At 42.7% G+C, this 20,634-nt stretch overlaps 1 protein-coding gene across 2 annotated transcripts in view; it reads left to right on the top strand.

The window, feature by feature from the left end:
- The window catches only part of rasgrp3 (RAS guanyl releasing protein 3 (calcium and DAG-regulated)), a 32,298-nt gene extending 12,171 nt beyond the window's left edge, over nucleotides 1–20,127 (top strand). The window contains exons 8-15 of one of the 2 annotated variants that reach the window (XM_026309677.2): nucleotides 5,022–5,072; nucleotides 5,282–5,362; nucleotides 5,617–5,727; nucleotides 5,835–5,950; nucleotides 6,827–6,974; nucleotides 7,281–7,317; nucleotides 7,493–7,642; nucleotides 19,187–20,127. In XM_026309677.2, the coding sequence (XP_026165462.1) occupies nucleotides 5,022–5,072; nucleotides 5,282–5,362; nucleotides 5,617–5,727; nucleotides 5,835–5,950; nucleotides 6,827–6,974; nucleotides 7,281–7,317; nucleotides 7,493–7,642; nucleotides 19,187–19,590 (1,098 nt within the window). In that variant the 3' untranslated portion in view covers nucleotides 19,591–20,127. Of the gene's footprint in view, nucleotides 1–4,793; nucleotides 5,073–5,281; nucleotides 5,363–5,616; nucleotides 5,728–5,834; nucleotides 5,951–6,826; nucleotides 6,975–7,280; nucleotides 7,318–7,492; nucleotides 7,643–19,186 lie in introns of both variants that reach the window. The other variant, XM_026309676.2, reaches the window with a different exon arrangement.
- The last annotated feature ends 507 nt before the right edge of the window (nucleotides 20,128–20,634 follow it).

Below are 20,634 nucleotides of genomic sequence, written 5' to 3' on the forward strand. Positions count from 1 at the left end.
ATAAAGTCTTCCGTTTAATTTTTCCAGATCCTGCGTGTAGGTTCTTCTCTCTTTTCCAACACATAACAGAATGAACTGGCCAGCAATGAACCTAGCGGATTGCAACGGGAGGACGTGGGAGCAGGAATTCCTGTCAGGGCCACTCCGTGCCTTTCAACTCGTCCTCCAGGCCTGATTACCCAGATGCGTCCACCTCAGGCACCCTCAGGCTCTTCTCCTTGCCACCGGTTTCTAACTCCTCCTCGCCAACGTTCCACACCTCCTCGCCGGCTCTCAACTCCTCACAGCCAGCTCTCCAGGCTTCACCGCCGGCCTACCAGCCGTCGATGCTGGCTCCCCAGTCACTGACACTGGCAGAAGGGCGCGCCATCTGGCAGGAGCGCAAGGCTCGGTCCTTGGTGGTCCTGGCTCCTTGGAACCTTTCCCCTTGCCAGCTGCACACTGCAATGCGACGGTCGCATGGGAGTGCCAGAGTGCCGGAGTCTCCAACTTACCTGCCAGACTCACTCCCTCAGCCTTGAGCTCTCACTCCCGCTGCCTGAGCTCTCACTCCCGCTGCCTGAGCTCCCATTCCATCAGCCTGAGCTCCCTTTCCCTCAGCCTGAGCTCCCAATTCCCCAGCCTGAGGTCCCTGTCCTGCAGCTTTGCCGCTGGCAGCAGCGTCACCGGAAGGGGTAAACCACTTCTCTGGATTTCCAGCCTGAGTTCAGAACTGTTTCACCAGAGCCCAGAGCTGCCTTCTCGCCGGTGCCCAGAGCTGCCTTCTTGCCGGTACCCAGAGCTGCCTTTTCGCCACCAGAGCCTCCAATTCTCACACCCAGAGTCTCGGCGTGTTAGCATATCCCCGTTGAGGTCACTCTCCAGGATCCTGACCCGACAGCTATGTCCCCACTGAGGCTTCTCTCCAGGGATCTGGTCGTTGGTGCGCCAACAGAAGCGTCCCCGCTGAGGTCACTCTCCAGGATCCTGGTCCTCAGTGGGCCGACGGAGGCGTCACCGCTAAGGTCATCCTTCAGTTGCCTAAGCTCCTTGGAGCTAGCTAGCCCTTCACCTGAGTTTCCAACTAGATGTTCACCAGAGTCCAGTGTGGTGCAGCAGCCAGTGCAGCAGCCAGAGCAGCAGTCAGAGCTCGGTGCAGTGCTGCAGCCAGAGCCCAATGCTGCCCAACCTGAACTCAATGCCCTCTGATCCAGTCCCAGCACTCCTGCGAGCCCTGGCGACGTCTTGCCCACATGGGGGGGGCTTTCATGCCAGAGTCTTCTGCCTCCCTGCCCGTGGTTTCCTGCCAGCTGCATGAACCCACGGCTTTGCATGGGTTCCAGGCCGGTCCTTTGCCTGGGCTCCAGGTTGGTCCTTCGCCAGAGTTTCCAGCCTCACCTCCCTGACACCCACAGCACCGCCCGAGGAGGAAGCTGCGGACTCTAGAACTTCAGTGTCCTGACGAAGACATCCTCGATGAGATCCCTGTCCAGCTTCTAGTCCCTCTCTTTCCCAACACGTAACATATTTTAAATGGAATCAATCAACACAATGAAACCTGTGTTGAGTCCACTGTACATGAATGTATCATCAAAAAAAAAAACACATGAAGGCATGAAAAGGGATAGATTTTAACAATACCGCTAGTCTTAATGATGCTGCTTATCGATCCGGTACAGACACAGCAGACTAATATGTCATGTCATTTTCTAGATCTTACTTTTTATTTACTTTGTAGTTGATCTGATGTTGGACAATTGGACCACTTTCTGGGGAAAACCCAGTCTGATAGCGAGAGATGGCGTCCATCCCACTTTGAATGGTGCTGCTTTCATCTCTAGAAATTTGACCGAGTTTATTAGCCAACCTAAAGTCTGACAATCCAGAGTGGGGACCGGGACGCAGAGACTCAGTCTAAAACGCCTCTCTGAAATTTTCTTAAAGCCATCACCCCCCTCATACCACATAAAGGTTGTGTCTGCCCTTCGAACATATAAATCAAATAAATCAGAAGTTAACACAAGAGGAGTTATTCATAAAAACCTAATAAAAATTAAGACCACTCCTTTTATTAAACAGAAAAACACAGTCAGATGTGGATTATTAAATATTAGGTCTCTTTCATCTAAATCTCTATTAGTAAATGACTTGAATATGTCAGTCTGAATGAATCAACCACCCTCAGTCATAAAAATGATCATGTTCCTCGAAGCAGAGGTTGAGGTGGAGGAGTAGCTGCAATCTTCCACTGAAACTTATTATTCAACTTTCATTCTCAGAACAGTTATAACTCATTTGAGAGCCTCACTCTTAGCTTCTCACATACAAACTGGAAAAACACAGCTTTCAGACCACTTACACAGGAATGAACTATTTGAAGATTTTCAATCAGGATTTAGAGCACATCATAGTACAGAAACAGCACTGTTAAAAGTCACCAACGATCTTCTCTTAGCCTCAGATAATGGACTTGTTTCTATACTTGTCCTCCTAGACCTTAGTGCTGCATTCAAGACTATTGACCACAACATATTATTACAGAGACTGGAGTATGTGACTGCTATGAGAGGAACAGCGTTAAAATGGTTCCAATCCTATTTATCGGACAGATTCCAGTTTGTTCATGTCCATGATGAACCTTCCACTCGAACAAAAGTCAGTTATGGAGTTCCACAAGGCTCTGTGCTAGGACCGATTCTGTTCACCTTGTACATGCTTCCTCTAGGCTATGTCATTAGGAACCACTCTATTAATTACCACTGCTATGCAGATGACAATCAGTTGTATCTATCTATTAAACCTGTTAACACAAACCAGTTAACCAGACTTCAAGCCTGTCTAGCTGACATAAAGGCTTGGATGACCAGTAACTTTTTACTTTTAAACTCAGAGAAAACAGAAGTCATTATATTTGGGCCAAAAAATCTCAGAAATAACTTTTCTAAAATTATAGCTACTCTAGATGGCATAACCCTGGCCTCCAGCACTACTGTAAAAAACCTTGGAGTTATTTTTGACCAGGATATGTCCTTTAACTCACACATAAAACAAATCTCTAGAACTGCCTTCTTTCACCTGCGCAACATTTCCAAAATTAGGAACATCCTGTCTCAAAATGATGCAGAAAAACTAGTCCATGCATTTGTTACCTCAAGGCTAGATTACTGTAACTCATTACTATCTGGATGTCCCAATATCTCCATAAAACGCCTCCAATTAATCCAGAATGCCGCAGCCAGAGTCCTGACAGGAACTAGCAGGAGAGATCATATTTCTCCTATATTGACTTCTCTTCATTGGCTCCCTGTAAAATATAGAATAGAATTTAAAATCCTTCTTCTCACATACAAATCCCTTCATAATCAAGCTCCTTCATTCCTTAAAGACCTCATAGTACCATATTATCCCAATAGACCACTTCGCTCTCAGAGTGCAGGTCTACTTGTGGTTCCCAGAGTTTCCAAAAGCAGACTGGGAGGCAGAGCCTTTAGTTATCAAGTTCCTCTCCTGTGGAACCAGCTCCCAGCCTGGGTTCAGGAGGCAGACACTCTCTGTACTTTTAAGGCTAGACTTAAAACCTTTCTTTTTGACAAAGCATATAGTTAGGGCTGGCTTCAGGCAACCCTAAACCATCCCTTAGTTATGCTGCTATAGGCCTAGACTGCCCAAGGACCATCGGTGCACTGAGCTCCCCTACCGTAACCCCCCCCTCTCCCGTCCCCTCCCCTCTCTTCCTCTCCTCCCACCTCGTGTATATTCCACCATTGAATGTCACTAATCTTGTGCTCTCTCTCTCCCCTAGTTTGTGCTCTCTCCCTCTCTCTCTGTTCTCTCTGTACCTTCTGCAGGTGTCCCTGGTCCTGGAGCTGTATATCGCTGATGTGCAGTTACTGGTCCCACCAACCTGCAGTGTCTATTTGTTATTTATTGTTGCTGTTCTTTTCTCTCTGCTCTATCCACTCACCCCAACCGGTCGAGGCAGATGGCCGCCCAAACTGAGCCCGGTTCTGCTGGAGGTTTTTTCTTCCGTTAAAGGGAGTTTTTCCTCTCCACTGTCGCCAAGTGCTTGCTCATAAGGGATTTGTTGGGTTTTTTTGTTTTTGTAAAGTGCCTTGAGATGATTTGTATTGTGATTTGGCGCTATACAAATAAAATTGAATTGAATTGAATGTTATGAGGTGGGTTGGGTGAAGGATGAAGAGGCGCTAGACCCAAATGCAGGACAAACAGTCTTTATTTGCATGGATCCACCAGGCTCGAACACATACAAAAAACACACTCTGTCTGTAAACAAACTGCCACTCGGCGTGGACAGGCAGACACACAGACTCCACCACTCGTAAACAAAACTTTAATCTCCTCTCACAAGGGCATGACACAGACAAACATAAGGTTAAGACTCCACCAAAGAACAAAGGAAATCAGGATATATATATATACATTAGGAACACAAGACTTATAGGACATAGGTGACACTAATTCAGATGATGAACACAAAGCTTCCTATGACCTGGAGATACAGGAAACCCAAAACCAAAATAAAAGTCCATACAGGAAACAGAAATCCCACTCCATGACATCTGAGTTCTTTGGTGACTTAAATTTATTATAATTCAGTCCTAATCTAGTCCAGTCTCCTTTCTTGTGATGAATATTTTATTTCAAATTCACTGACACAGACCAGCTGCATGTCAGTTAACCTCTGTAATGTCTGTTTCACATTGTTTTTGAAACAGTTGTGTTATGCACCACATGAACAATCTTTTGGTTTTGGCTACCATGTACTACCATAACTTCCGCCCCTCCTTCTTCAGATCTGGAACGAGATGACAGAGCTGGTCTCTTCTAGTAACAACTACTCCTGCTACCGAAAGGCCTTCAGTGAGTGCCAGGGCTTTAAAATCCCTATCCTTGGCGTGCACTTGAAGGATCTGATTGCAGTGCATGTGGTCTTTCCTGATTGGGTCAGCGACAGTAATAAGGTGAACCTGGTGAAGATGAATCAGCTCTACATGACTTTCAATGAATTGGTGTCATTGCAGAGTGCACTCGCCCAGGTCGAGCCCAACATGGATCTTGTCTACCTGCTAACGGTGAGGAATTACTACTGTACACAATGCAGCTGTAAGCTGAAAATATTGATCTAAATGAATGTGTTACAAAGAGAACCTTGTGTTCTCAGCAGATATCAGTGTGATTTATCACAAATATTTAGTAGTCTATTACCATAAATAAAGGCTTGCCATATTCAATTGTGTAATCATTTTGAACTGATTATGTCAAACATCTTGGCTTTTTTTAGCTTTCTTTAGACCTTTATTACACAGAAGACGAGATTTATGAGCTGTCATTGCTAAGGGAACCACGTAACTCCAAATCACTGGTAAGTTGCAGCATAAATCCACAATGGGTTTATGTAGTTTCACTAGGTCTGATACTTATACCAGGTTTATAAGGTTTATAAGATAAAGGTAAAGGTTTATAAGGTAAAGACGTATTTGCTATGTGGTGCAACACTACCTGTTGACAACTTTCAACCTTTGATGTAATTTAACATGCATAGCATAAAAAATATGGTGTGGTTAACATATTTGTTCATCTGCAGTAAGTCCTCTGTATGTGCATCCTTCTTCACAGCCTATCTCTCCAACAACTTCCAACAAGCCACTGGCCCCACTAGACTGGGCCTCTGGTGTCACCAAACCAGACCCCTCTATGGTCAATAAACACATCAGGAAGGTGGTGGACGTGAGTAAACAAAACCCATTTTCAAATGCACAAAAAGCAACAACTGGTTGGATTGGAACTGCTGTGTGTCTGTGTGTGTAATCTGTTTCTTGTCTGGCTTTGGGAAGTCTGTATTCAGGAATTATGACCATGACCACGATGGCTATATTTCTCAAGAGGACTTTGAGAGCATTGCTGCTAACTTTCCCTTCATTGACTCCTTCTGTGTTTTGGACAAAGATCAGTGAGTGTACAAAAGATAAGGTTATCTCAAAGATATTCAAATGCTTAGTCCAACCTTGTCACGGTATGAGGACCTGGCTTGCTGAAACAATGGTTTCCAGTCAGTGGTTTGCATAGCACCAGTGGTACAACCCCAGGTGGTCTGACAAATAACCTGCAGTGAGAATTGTTTAGCTACATTTTCCTACATTTTCCTGTCCTAGCTATGAGCACAGGTAGAGAACCACTGTGTTAAAGAAGCAATTACAGGGATAATTTAAGGGAGTACACACTCCTTTTCTATAGTACTGTAATTTTTTTGGGGGGCTTTCCCACTTGCACTATTTGGCTCAACTTGACTCATTTTTTGGGGGGAGCTTTCCTAATGGAAATGATCTCTAATCAAACTGATATGAAAATGTGACTTCAACAGACTGCAGGCCACTGATTGGAGATGGGTTGACATCACTAGAGGAGTCATAAGCACAAAGTCTGACCGCATCCAACACAAGAATTAAACCTGCCATTTTTAAAAACTGGCAACAGAGACCAATTGTTTTCCATTTTTATTGTCTTTAGTGAGGCAAATGACTAACCCTACTCGCAAAATAAACACCGTGGGCCTACAAGGACGTGCAGACATTTCAGTTTCATGTCACCGTGCTATGACAAACCCGCCCAAGTTGAGGTGGTACTCAGTTGTCAATGGAAAATGACCTAAACAGAGTTGACTTGAGTAGAGTAGAGCCAAGTAGTGCTAAAACTGTGTAATGGAAAAGGGATATTAGAAAAGCATATAAAGACTGACCTCTTCAGCGTGGAATACCTGTCAATGACTTTTTCTTCTCTTCTTTGTCTTTCTTTCCTTACTCTTCTTTTTTCTTTGTCTTTCTGTCAGAGATGGACTGATCAGCAAAGATGAGATGATAGCATACTTCCTGCGGGCTAACCCACTGCTGCAGTGTAAGATGGGACCAGGGTTCATCCACAACTTCCAGGAGATGACATACCTGAAGCCCACCTTCTGTGAACATTGTGCCGGATTTGTATGTATTTCTACCATTCTGTTACTGCACTATTCATACCTCCTTATTTTTCCAGCAAACACTGAAAGTTTAGAATTTCATTAAATTGACTGGCCTGCATTGGATCAAACAGCTGCACTAAAAACCATACCTCCTGCCTTTAACAGAGACACAGGATTACATTTGGATTATGTTATGGAGGATTAAACCCTGGTTTTGACTTAATTAGTGGTTGCTAAAATATACTACCTTTCTTTATTATCTGAAATTACTTTTTATCTTTTATGTACCCACCTTCCTCCTTCCTGTTATTTCTGTGACTTGCAGCTCTGGGGAATCATCAAACAAGGCTACAAGTGCAAAGGTACATTTTCATTGTATTCTTCTCTGTATTGTTTTCAAACAGAAACAAACCTGCAGTCTTATACAACTGATTTTAAATTTTTAGACATTTTTAGGACATGTTCACACTGCTTTCAATAAAAACTGGAGCAGTTTAGGCCTGAATGTAAGTTGATATATCTTTATTTACTTCACAGACTGTGGTGTTAACTGTCATAAACAATGTCGGGAGCTGTTGGTTTTGGCCTGTAGGAAACTGATTCGGTCCAGCTCAGTGGGCAGTGTTTCCCCTGCCAGACTGACCCACAGCTCACTGCCCAGCAGCCCTGCACTACCCACCTGTAAAGGTAATTTTCAGCTACAGCTACAAAACATGCTGAACTATGGAAGCCTGTTTCCACGACTGGGATGAAGAATAAAATGACCTCCTAAGTCAAAATAATGAGATATTATATTGCGTGATTCAACAAGCATGTCTGCAATGTGCTGGTTTTGTTTTGATTTGCTATCATGTTTGATAGTTGGTGATTGGTGACATTTTCCGGGATGCCCGCTCTCATTGGCTATTGAGGGCATTCTGTTGAAGCTCCCCCAGGTATCGTAAATATCAGACATGTTTGATATTGGCCGCACTCGCCCGAATATGAAATGCCAGACAAGCCACATGGGAAAGAGGAAGACCCCCCAACCAAGCCATCCTAGCAGCCATTATGACACTCAGGTGAAATAACCTAGGTTTTGAATGACATTTGTGCCACTGTGGACAGTGAGTATACAATGATCTGCCACAACAAAAAAAGACCTACAGCTGGCCATTTCTAATCTCAAACAACATCCTCGTCAATGAAGAACACGGGTAAAGAAATAGAAAAGAACGCTACTTCCCACTTCAAGCATTAGCAATGAGTGGCTAGCCTTAGCTAGCCTTGGGATTTCGGAGTGGAAAAAAAAGAAAAAGAAATCCTTTTCCTAGACGAGAAAACCCCCTCATCAACAGGGCACATCCAACAATGGCCAACTTCTTCTGAACCTCCACAACTATTTATTTATTCATTCATTTCGACTGCACTATTATCACAGTCTTGAACATATTCTTCATAAAGTGGCTGTGGCAAAAAACCTTTGATATCAAGTAAAACTGTTCAGATCTTTCCTGACTACCCGCCAACTATAGCAAAATGAAGGGCACTCTGCAGTAAAGCCACAGAGCTGCTGTGAAATCAAAGGGAAATATGGCCTACTATATGCAGTGAGACTCGTACACAACAGCATTAGACAGGCTTTGAAATTCAACACAGCACTGAAAAACCTGTAATGGGTATTGAAATACAAGAGGCTGTTCACCTTAAAATAACTACCACAAAACAACAATTCACACTCCTCAGCCTCCCGGGGAAGGTCTATGCCAGGGTGCTGGAGAGGAGGATCCGGCCGGTGGTCGAACCTCGGATCCAGGAGGAACAATGCGGTTTCCGTCCTGGGCGTGGAACACTGGACCAGCTCTACACACTCTCGAGGGTGCTCGAGGGTTCATGGGAGTTTGCCCAACCAGTCCACATGTGTTTTGTGGACTTGGAGAAGGCATTCGACTGGGTCCCTCGTGACATCCTGTGGGAGGTGCTCCAGGAGTATGGGGTCCGGGGCCCTTTGCTGGGGGCTATCCGGTCTCTGTACAAACGGAGCAGGAGCTTGGTTCGCATTGCCGGTAGTAAGTCAGACCGCTTCCCAGTACATATTGGACTCTGGCAGGGCTGCCCTTTGTCACCGGTTCTGTTCATTACTTTTATGGACAGAATTTCTAGGCGAAGCCACATCAGCGATATACAGCTCCAGGACCATGGACACCTGCAGAAGGTACAGAGAGAACAGAGAGAGAGGGAGAGAGCACAAACTAGGGGAGAGAGAGAGCACAAGGTTAGTGACATTCAATGGTGGAATATACATGAGGTGAGAGGAGAGGAAGAGAGTGGAAGGGAAGGGGGGGTTAGGGTAGGGGAGCTCAGTGCACCGATGGTCCTCGGGCAGTCTAGGCCTATAGCAGCATAACTAAGGGATGGTTCAGGGTTGCCTGAAGCCAGCCCTAACTATACGCTTTGTCAAAGAGGAAGGTTTTAAGTCTAGCCTTAAAAGTACAGAGAGTGTCTGCCTCATGAACCCAGGCTGGGAGCTGGTTCCACAGGAGAGGAGCTTGATAGCTAAAGGCTCTGCCTCCCATTCTGCAAATACTTGGAGACAGTGGAGAGGAAAAACTCGCTTTAACAGAAAAAACCTCCAGCAGAACCAGACTCAGTGATTTGTATGTGAGAAGGACTTTAAATTCTATCCTGTATTTTTACAGGGAGCCAATGATGAAAAGCTAATATAGGAGAAATATGATCTCTCTTGCTAGTTCCTGTCAGGACTCTGACTGTGGCATTCAGGATTAATTGGAGGCTTTTTATGGAGATATTGGAACATCCAGATAGTAATGAGTTACAGTAATCTAGCCTTGAGGTAACAAATGCATGGACTAGTTTTTCTGCATCATTTTGAGACAGGATGTTCCTAATTTTGGCAATGTTGCGCAGGTGAAAAATGCAGTTCTAGAGATTTGTTTTATGTGTGAGTTAAAGGACATGTCCTGGTCAAAGATAACTTCAAGGTTTTTCACAGTAGTGCTGGAGGCCAGGGCTATGCCATATAAAGCAGCTATAATTTTAGAGAAGTTATTTCTGAGGTTTTTAGTCCCACATACGATAACTTCTGTTTTCTCTGAATTTAAAAGTAGAAAGTTACTGGTCATCCAGGCCTTTATGTCAGTTAGACATGCTTGAAGTCTGGTTAACTGGTTTGTGTTAACAGGTTTAATAGATAGATACAAATGAGTGTCATCTGCATAGCAGTGGTAATTAATAGAGTGCTTCCTAATGACATAGCCTAAAGGAAGCATGTACAGGGTGAACAGAATCGGTCCTAGCACAGAGCCATGTGGAACTCCATAACTAACTTTTGTGCGTGTGGAAGGTTTATCATGGACATGAACAAACTGGAATCTGTCCGATAAATAGGATTGGAACCATTTTAACGCTGTTCCTCTGATACCAGTCATATGCTCCAGTCTCTGTAATAAGATGTTGTGGTCAATAGTGTCAAATTGCAGCACAAAGGTCTAGCAGGACAGGTATAGAAACAAGTCGATTATCTGAGGAGAGATAAGATCGTTGGTGACTTTTAACAATGCTGTTTCTGTACTATAATGTGCTCTAAATCCTGATTGAAAATTCAAATAGTTCATTCCTGTGTAAGTGGTCCGATAGCTGTTTAGCAACAGCTTTTTCTAGGATTTTAGAAATAAATGGTAGGTTGGATATTGGTCTATAATTAGCCAAGACTCCCTGGATCAAGACTAGGCTTTTTGAGTAAGGGTTTGATTACTGCAGTCTTAAAGGACTGTGGTACGTAGCCTGATACTAGAGATAAATTTACTTACTAAGTCTAATAAAGATGAGTTAATTAATGGCAGGGTGTCTTTAGGCAGTCTAGTCGGGATGGGGTCTAAGAGACACGTTGAAGATTTCGATGAAGCAACTACTGATGTAAATTCAGAGAGATCTATGGGAGAGAAGCAGTCTAAACATAACTGAGGTCTTACAGATGATTCAAGAGCAACTGTAGTAGAAGATTCATTTATTGCAGGTATAGGAAGCATCTGCTGAATTTTATCTCTAATGGTTGTTGATTTTATTTGTAATGAAACTCATAAAGTCATCACTGCTGAGAGCTAAGGGAACACTGGGCTCAACAGAGCTGTGACTTTTTGTCAGCCTGGCTACAGTGCTGAAAAGAAACCTGGGATTGTTCTTATTTTCCTCTATTAGTGATGAATAGTATGCAGTTCTGGCTTTACGGAGAGCTTTTTTATATGTTAGTAGACTGTTTTTCCAGGCTAGAAAAATTTCCTCTAAGTTTGTGGAACGCCACTTCCTTTCCAGCCTTCGCGATGCCTGCTTTAAGGTACGAATATGTAAATTATACCATGGGGCTAATCTCCTCTGATTCACTAACTTCTTTTTCAGAGGGGCCACAGTATCAAGTGTTTCACGCAGTGAGGATACAGCACTGTCAACAATATGATCAATTTGGTAGGGAGTGGGATTGAGGCAGCTGCCCTCCACTGTGTTTGTACCTGGCATAGATGTAAATTCAATTCAATTCAATTCAATTCAATTTTATTTGTATAGCGCCAAATCACAATACAAATCATCTCAAGGCACTTTACAAAAACTAAAACTAAAAACCCAACAATTCCCTTATGAGCAAGCACTTGGCGACAGTGGAGAGGAAAAAAACTCCCTTTAACGGAAGAAAAAAACCTCCAGCAGAACCGGGCTCAGTTTGGGCGGCCATCTGCCTCGACCGGTTGGGGTGAGTGGATAGAGCAGAGAGAAAAGAACAGCAAAAATAAACAACAAATAGACACTGCAAGTTGGTGGGGCCAGTAACTGCACATCAGCGATAAACAGCTCCAGGACCAGGGACACCTGCAGAAGGTACAGAGAGAGAGAGAGAGAGAGGGAGGGAGAGAGCACAAACTAGGGGAGAGAGAGAGCACAAGGTTAGTAACATTCAATGGTGGAATATACATGAGGTGGGAGAGAAGGGGGGGGGGGGGGGGGGGGGGGTAGGGTAGGGGAGCTCAGTGCACCGATGGTCCTCGGGCAGTCTAGGCCTATAGCAGCATAACTAACTAAGGGATGGTTCAGGGTTGCCTGAAGCCAGCCCTAACTATATGCTTTGTCAAAGAGGAAGGTTTTAAGTCTAGCCTTAAAAGTACAGAGAGTGTCTGCCTCCTGAACCCAGGCTGAGAGCTGGTTCCACAGGAGAGGAGCTTGATAGCTAAAGGCTCTGCCTCCCATTCTGCTTTTGAGAACTCTGGGAACCACAAGTAGGCCAGCACTCTGAGAGCGAAGTGGTCTATTGGGATAATATGGTACTATGAGGTCTTTAAGGTATGAAGGAGCTTGATTATGAAGGGATTTGTATGTGAGAAGAAGGATTTTAAATTCTATTCTATATTTTACAGGGAGCCAATGAAGAGAAGCCAATATATGAGAAATATGATCTCTCTTGCTAGTTCCTGTCAGGACTCTGGCTGCGGCATTCTGGATTAATTGGAGGCTTTTTATTAAGATATTAGGACATCCAGATAGTAATGAGTTACAGTAATCTAGCCTTGAGAAAACAAACGCATGGACTAGTTTTTCTGCATCATTTTGAGACAGGATGTTCCTAATTTTGGAAATGTTGCGCAGGTGAAAGAATGCAGTTCTAGAAATTTGTTTTATGTGTGAGTTAAAGGACATGTCCTGGTCAAAAATAACTCCAAGGTTTTTTACAGTAGTGCTGGAGGCCAGGGCTATGCCATCTAGAGTAGCTATAATTTTAGAAAAGTTATTTCTGAGATTTTTAGGCCCAAATATAATGACTTCTGTTTTCTCCGAGTTTAAAAGTAAAAAGTTACTGGTCATCCAAGCCTTTATGTCAGTTAGACAGGCTTGAAGTCTGGTTAACTGGTTTGTGTTAACAGGTTTAATAGATAGATATAACTGAGTGTCATCCGCATAGCAGTGGTAATTAATAGAGTGCTTCCTAATGATATATCCTAAAGGAAGCATGTACAGGGTGAACAGAATCGGTCCTAGCACAGAACCTTGTGGAACTCCATAACTAACTTTTGTTCGTGTGGAAGGTTCATCATGGACATGAACAAACTGGAATCTGTCCGATAAATAGGATTGGAACCACTTTAACGCTGTTCCTCTGATACCAATCACATGCTCCAGTCTCTGTAATAAGATGTTGTGGTCAATGGTGTCGAATGCTGCACTAAGGTCTAGGAGGACAAGTATCGAAACAAGTCCATTATCTGAGGCTAAGAGAAGATCGTTGGTAACTTTCAACAGTGCTGTTTCTGTACTATGATGTGCTCTAAATCCTGATTGGAAATCTTCAAATAGTTCATTCCTGTGTAAGTGGTCTGATAGCTGCTTAGCAACAGCTTTTTCTAGGATTCTAGAAATCAATGGCAGGTTAGATATTGGTCTATAATTAGCCAAGACTCCTGGATCAAGACTAGGCTTTTTGAGTAAAGGTTTGATTACTGCAGTCTTAAAGGCCTGTGGTACGTAGCCTGATACTAGAGATAAATTTACCAAGTCCAATAAAGATGAGTTCATTAATGGCAGGGTGTCTTTAAGCAGTCTAGTCGGGATGGGGTCCAAGAGACACGTTGATGATTTCGATGAAGCAACTACTGATGTAAATTCAGAGAGATCTATAGGAGAGAAGCAGTCTAAACATAACTGAGGTCCTACAGATGATTCAAGAGCTACTGTAGTAAAAGATTCATTTATTGCAGGTATAGGAAGCATCTGCTGAATTTTATCTCTAATAGTTGTGATTTTATTTGTAAAGAAACTCATAAATTCATCACTGCTGAGAGCTAAGGGAACACTGGGCTCAACGGAGCTGTGACTTTTTGTCAGCCTGGCTACAGTGCTGAAAAGAAACCTGGGATTGTTCTTATTTTCCTCTATTAGTGATGAATAGTATGCAGTTCTGGCTTTACGGAGAGCTTTTTTATATGTTAGTAGACTGTTTTTCCAGGCTAGAAAAATTTCCTCTAAGTTTGTGGAACGCCACTTCCTTTCCAGCCTTCGTGATGCCTGCTTTAAGGTACGAACATGTAAATTATACCATGGGGCTAGTCTTCTCTGAATCACTAACTTCTTTTTCAGAGGGGCTACAGAATCAAGCGTTTCACGCAGTGAGGTTACAGCGCTGTCAACAACATGATCAATTTGGTAGGGAGTAGGATTAAGGCAGCTGCCCTCCATTATGTTTATACTTGGCATAGATGCAAATAAAGATGGAATCATTTTCTTAAATTTATTAACAGCGTTGTCGGATAAACATCTGCTGTAGTGGAAGTTTCTTCCAGACGCTGCATGATCCATCATTTTAAATTCGAAAGTTATTAAAGAATGATCTGACAAAACAGGATTTGGGGGGAAAATTATTAGATGTTCAATTTCGATGCCATAGGTCAGAACAAGATCAAGGGTGTGATTGAAACAGTGGGTGGGTTTATTAACGTTTTGAATGAAACCAATTGAATCTAATATAGAATTAAATGCAATGCTGAGGCTGTTATTTTCAACATCTACATGAATGTTAAAATCTCCCACTATAATGACTTTATCTGATCTAAGCACTAAATCAGACAGGAAGTTAGGGAATTCAGTTAAAAACTCTGAGTTAGGGACAGGTGGATGGTACACAGTGACAAGTAGAACTGGTTTTTGTGTTTTCCAGTTTGTATGTGAGAGACTAAGAGTGAGGCTCTCAAATGAGTTATAACTGTTCTGAGGATGAAAGTTTAATAATAAGTTTGACTGGAAGATTGCAGCTACTCCTCCACCTCGACCTGTGCTTCGAGGAACATGATAATTTTTATGACTGAGGGGGGTTGATTCATTCAGACTGACATATTCATCCTGCTGTAACCAGGTTTCAGTAAGATAAAGTAGGTCAATTTGGTGATCAGTTATCAAATCATTTACTAACAGAGATTTAGAAGAAAGGGACCTAATATTTAATAATCCACATTTGACAGTTCTGTTTTTCTGTTCAATAAGAGGAGTGGTCTTAATTTTTATTAAGTTTTTATGAATAACTCCTCTTCTGTTAACTTCTGATTTGTTTGATTTATATGTTCGAGGGGCAGACACAGTCTCTATGTGGTTTGAAGGGGGCGGCGGCTCTAAGGAAACTGCAGAGAAGCGTTTTAGACTGAGTCTCTGCATCCCGGTCCCCACCCTGGATTGTCAGGCTTTAGGTCGGCTAAGAAACTCGGCCAAATTCCTAGAGATGAGAGCTGCACCATTCAAAGTGGGATGGATGCCATCTCTCGCTATCAGACCGGGTTTTCCCCAGAAAGTGGCCCAATTGTCTATGAAGCCCACATCGTTTGCTGGACACCACCTAGACAGCCAGCGACGGAACGACGACATGCGGCTAAACATGTCATCGCTGGTCAGATTGGGGAGGGGTCCAGAGAAAACTACGGAGTCCGACATTAATTTAGCAAAGTTACACACCGACTCAACATTAATTTTAGTGACCTCCGATTGGCGTAATCGGGTGTCATTGCTGCCGACGTGAATAACAATTTTCCCATATTTACGATTAGCCTTAGCCAGCAGCTTCAGATTTGACTCGATGTCGCCCGCTCTGGCCCCAGGAATACATTTGACTATGGTCGCTGGTGTCTCTATTTTCACGTTCCTGACTATGGAATCGCCAATTATCAGAGTCGGTTTCTCAGCGGGTGTGTCGCTGAGCGGGGAAAATCTATTAGAAACGTGAACAGGCAGGTGATGAGCCGTGGGCTTCTGCTTAGGAGTATGTTTCCTTCGGACCGTCACCCAGGCTAATTCTCCGGGCTGCTCCGGAGCTGCCCTTGGACCGCTAACAGACCCTGAGCTCGGTGGCTCCACACCAGCTAACGGGGCTAGGCTAGCTGGCTTTTGTTCGAAGGTGCGGAGCCGCGCTTCCAAATCAGTGATCCTCGCCTCCAAGGCTAACAGAACCTTACACTTAATACAGGTATCATTATCGCTAAAGGAGGCAGAGGAATAACTAAACATGTGGCACACCGAGCAAGAAAGAGAGAGAGGGAGAGGCCATGTTAGCAAGCTAACTAGCTAGCTAAGCTAACCGGTAGGCCAACGAGCGCTAAGTCAGGAAATAGCAACAAACACCGGTCAAAACAGAAAGGTACCCGACCAGCACCGGAATGCAGCAGCCAGTGAACCGTTCAAAGTCTAGCCGGTTCCCAGGTGTGCCAAACCACAGCTAGTCTGCCGCCAGTCTGCAGACGAACCACACAACACACACAACACGACACGCCTGCAAGACAAAAGTGATTCGCTTACCCGGATGTTCAGCTACTCACCTCAGAACTCTTAGATCACCAGTCTACCACCAGAAAGATGGATTCATTTTCTTAAATTTATTAACAGCATAGTCAGATAAACATCTGCTGTAGTGGAATTTTCTTCCAAACGCTGCATGATCCATCATCTTAAATTCAAAAGTTATTAAAAATGATTTGACCAAACAGGATTTTGGGGAAAAACTATTAAAAGTTCAATGTCGATGCCATATGTCAGAACAAGATCAAGGGTGTGATTGTAACAGTGAGTAAATATTCAATCTAATATTGAATTAAATGCAGTGCTGAGATTGTTATTTTGAACATCTACATGAATGTTAAAATCTCCCACTATAATGACTTTATCTGACTAAATCAGATTGGAAGTCTGGAAATTCAGTTAAAAATTCTAAGGGACAGGTGGATGGTACACAATGACAAGTAGAACTGCTTTAATGTACCATTAGAACTTTACCTTGATAGGTTGTCGAAAACGTCTGGCCGAACCCTCTGTCAGAGAGGTCTTCAACTCCCACCTTCGAGACCCGGAGAACTCACCCCAACCGGTCGAGGCAGATGGCCGCCCAAACTGAGCCCGGTTCTGCTGGAGATTTTTTTCTTCCGTTAAAGGGAGTTTTTCCTCTCCACTGTCGCCAAGTGCTTGCTCATAAGGGAATTGTTGGGTTTTTAGTTTTAGTGTTTGTAAAGTGCCTTGAGATGATTGTATTTTGATTTGGCGCTATACAAATAAAATTGAATTGAATTGAATTGAATTGAATTGAATTCTTCTGAAGAGTGCAGACGCTTGTTCCTGCTTCTGCCAGCTTTTAATCCTTTTTATTTTTATGCAATGACTTTATATGACTTTTTAACCTTATTTTACCCTCTTTTAAGTGGACTTGAAATTTTAGTGAGGATTTTACTTTTGCTTTTAAAAAACGAATCTGGCCCCTTGTAGCACCTTATCACAAGGTAACAAATGACATTCGTCTAAACACCGACACCGACGTAAGTCTGTCTTACTTAAAACAACTTTCTCAAATTTCCACATTCATTCTCCTTTAATTTCATTTCTAGTTAATTTTCTACTTTCTGTTCCACATGTTTCTTATTTTAATTTTTGCCTATGTACTTTTAACTTGTCTTTTATTTCTGTAAAGCACTCATGGCACTTGCTATATAAATGTTATGTTGCGGTGGTGTGCTGGAGGAGGAGAGGCATAGGACACGAAAAAAGAATTTATTTCTCCTGGGATCACCAGGGCTTATGAAAGTTACAAACAAAGGTAACTTCTGCATCCACTAACTACTGATAACTTCAGGTAATGCTCCCACAAACACAAGGGAAAGAAGGACATATATAAAGGGAGCGAGAACAAAAGGTGAACAGGTGAAAATGATTAAGGTTAATCAGCGCAAAGCTGCCAGGGACCAGTGCAAGGACAAGAGGAACTGTACACAAAATAAAGGTCCCTGGCAGGAGGTTCCAAAAGGGAATCATGACAATAAATAAACCAGCCTTGATTTTCCTAATGTTGGTGATAACAAAGCAGGTTCCTGCTCCTCCTCCTGTATCTAACGCTGATTTCTTTTTTATGGGCAAAAAACCTGTCAGATTTGTTTGTTTAGCTGTGCGCCGCCATGTCAGATTTTGCACACTCCCAGAAAGTCCTGCAAAACTACATCACAATCACCTGCACTTCAGATTTATCTAGATTTCATTTAAAGGCATAAATCAAGATTTTAGGAATGTAAACAAAGCAGAGAGCAAATAGCAAAGTGTCTGCACTCAAACTTCATACAACATCTCTGGGAAGAGTTGTAGACTTCTTATTCAACCTGCTGGAGCTTAAGAGGATCTGCCAGGAAGAGCAAGATAAACTGCCCAAATCCAGGTGGGCAAAGCTTGTAGAGGCTCGAGAAGGGTCAAACCTCTACCTGCTCCCAAAGACACTTCTAAATAGTACTCAGTGAATTGTGTTGTAAATGAAAGAGTTCAGTGATTGATTTTTAATGAATTATAATTATTTAATAAGTTCAAAAAGCATGTTTTCAGTTCATCAGATTCACACTGTTGGGCAAAAATGGCAATTTTAGTTTAAATCTACAACACAATAATATGTGCAAAAAGTAAAAGGATCTGGACATATTCTGAATACCCTGTATGTTCTGTATGTTGCCAAATGTGAAAGGGCTGTGCCAACCAGGTGTAAACCACTGTTGGTCCATCATGTTCCCATGCTAGAGGGACAAAATGTGCTGCCACAGTCTAACAAAGTCAGTGTTGTATACCAAGCTGAATTCTAATTCACCACATCTCTGGGCCCTTTCTATACAACAGATCTAAAAATGACTGAGCTTCATTCATCAAACACTTCAACAACTTAAGAGTAAACCAGACTGACACAAAAATATCCTGAAGACCATCTTTTATAATGACCATGCAGTGAAGCTTCAGAAAACATATTCAAATAAACAAAACACAAACAAATGAAGATAAAGTGTAAAATTCATCATAGAATAGATGGGAGCACTTTTATTGTCATTGCACAAAGTACAAGGAGATTGCATTGCCACCCTAAAAGAATAAAGAGAAAACAGAAAGATATAAAAACAGCTGCACACAAATAGATATAATCAAGCAGTATAAAAACTTGTAAATAATGAATGTTACCCAGTATTTTCAGCAAACACTGCACATATTAGTGAGTGATTATTTGGGGGCCGGTGGGGGATTTCAAGGTGGAGGGTGGACTGTGTGAGATGTTAGTATTTAGTGCATTCAGTATATGAGTGTAGCTTTGGTCATTCATGTCACACTTATATATTAAGATATAACTGATGTTTATTTTATGATATTTTTGGTACAAACAATAATGTATACCATGTCTTTAATCATCTGTGTTCCTTTCTTCAGACGAGGATGAGGTGTTTGAATTCTCAGCTGTCACATCAGCAAGTCCAACTCTGGACACTCCGTCCATCACCCTGATGACTGGCTCAGCCCAGAGAATCTCTGTGCGCCTGCAGAGGGCCACCACCTGCCAGGCCACTCAGACTGAGCCCCTGTGGCCTGAACACAGCTGGGTAGCCACAGACAGTGGATCACACACCTTCCCCAAGATGAAATACAGGACTCACAGGAAGACATCTAAAAATAAAGGTTTTGCCTGTTTGGAAAATCAGTATGATGGGCAGCATCAGGCGGTTTCCTCACAGTGCAGCATGGAGTCACAGCAAAAGTCCAACATCTCAGGAGGCCTTGTACAGAATGAGATTACACACAGAAGGAAGGTAACAGAATATAACAGGGGGCTATAGATATGTGTTTAAGACATTTTTAATTTTTTTTTTTACATTTTAACATCAATAAAATGTTACTATAGTCATCTCAGGACAACAAGACCCTGTTGCCAGATGATGAATTCACAAAATTTATTATCAGACATGTTGCTATAGGTTTGCAGAATCAATGGAACCAAGTGGAAATTTGTTAAATTTGTTGGTTTAAATTCTACCACATCTGCTGGAGACAATCTGAGATCTATTAAAATACCACTACTTAAAGTAGAGTTTTAAAAAGGCCTACATTTTTCTTCTGACTGTTTGATTCATATGGAAGGCTATAGTAGCACAGATGAGGATGGATGGGTAGCCAAAGTATATCACAAATGCCACACATATGCCACCTTGGCTGCATATCCACTGCTTTGATATGAGGGTATAATGTGTATTATCTCCGTTAAATCAACAAATAGTAATCCTGTGCACAATTCATGCAGGGAACCAGAGTCCTACCTCCCTCCCTTAACAGGGGTGGAGGGCTCAGACATAACTTGTCTTCAATCTACCAGACAGCCCTTTCATCTGTTCCCAGGAAATTAAGGAACACATCACATGTCTTTCAGGGAGGACAAACTCCAGTGGGCAAAACTCTGCCAGTTGGTGGATCAGAGGGGTCACGAGTCTACCATTAGATCCTTAGACTCTCTCACCTGAGCTCACTTCTATTGTTTACCTAATGAGCCTATGGGACTAGGGGTGGAGTGAAACCAACCTGAAGGATAAATTGGAGGTTCCATACCAGCTTTCTCTTAGACTGATGCAGCCACTTGGATGACTAGTGAAACGTATTGACTTAAAAACTGGAAGTCCAGTTGCTATGACTCAACCTCTAGTCAATATGGATTGTTTCCTACTATTAGCTCTAATAGTAGGAATGATAAGCTCTTATCATTATATCACAGTATGTAGTCAGAAATTAATATAAACAAAATGAGCAGCAGAAAAACAGGCTAGAACCATTAAGCATAAGCATTAAATTCCATACACAAATGGGTAAACGTCTCGCCTCTTCCCCTCCAG

The sequence above is a fragment of the Mastacembelus armatus genome, chromosome 15 (assembly GCF_900324485.2).
Source record: "Mastacembelus armatus chromosome 15, fMasArm1.2, whole genome shotgun sequence".
In the NCBI taxonomy this organism is placed as follows: Eukaryota; Metazoa; Chordata; class Actinopteri; order Synbranchiformes; family Mastacembelidae; genus Mastacembelus; species Mastacembelus armatus.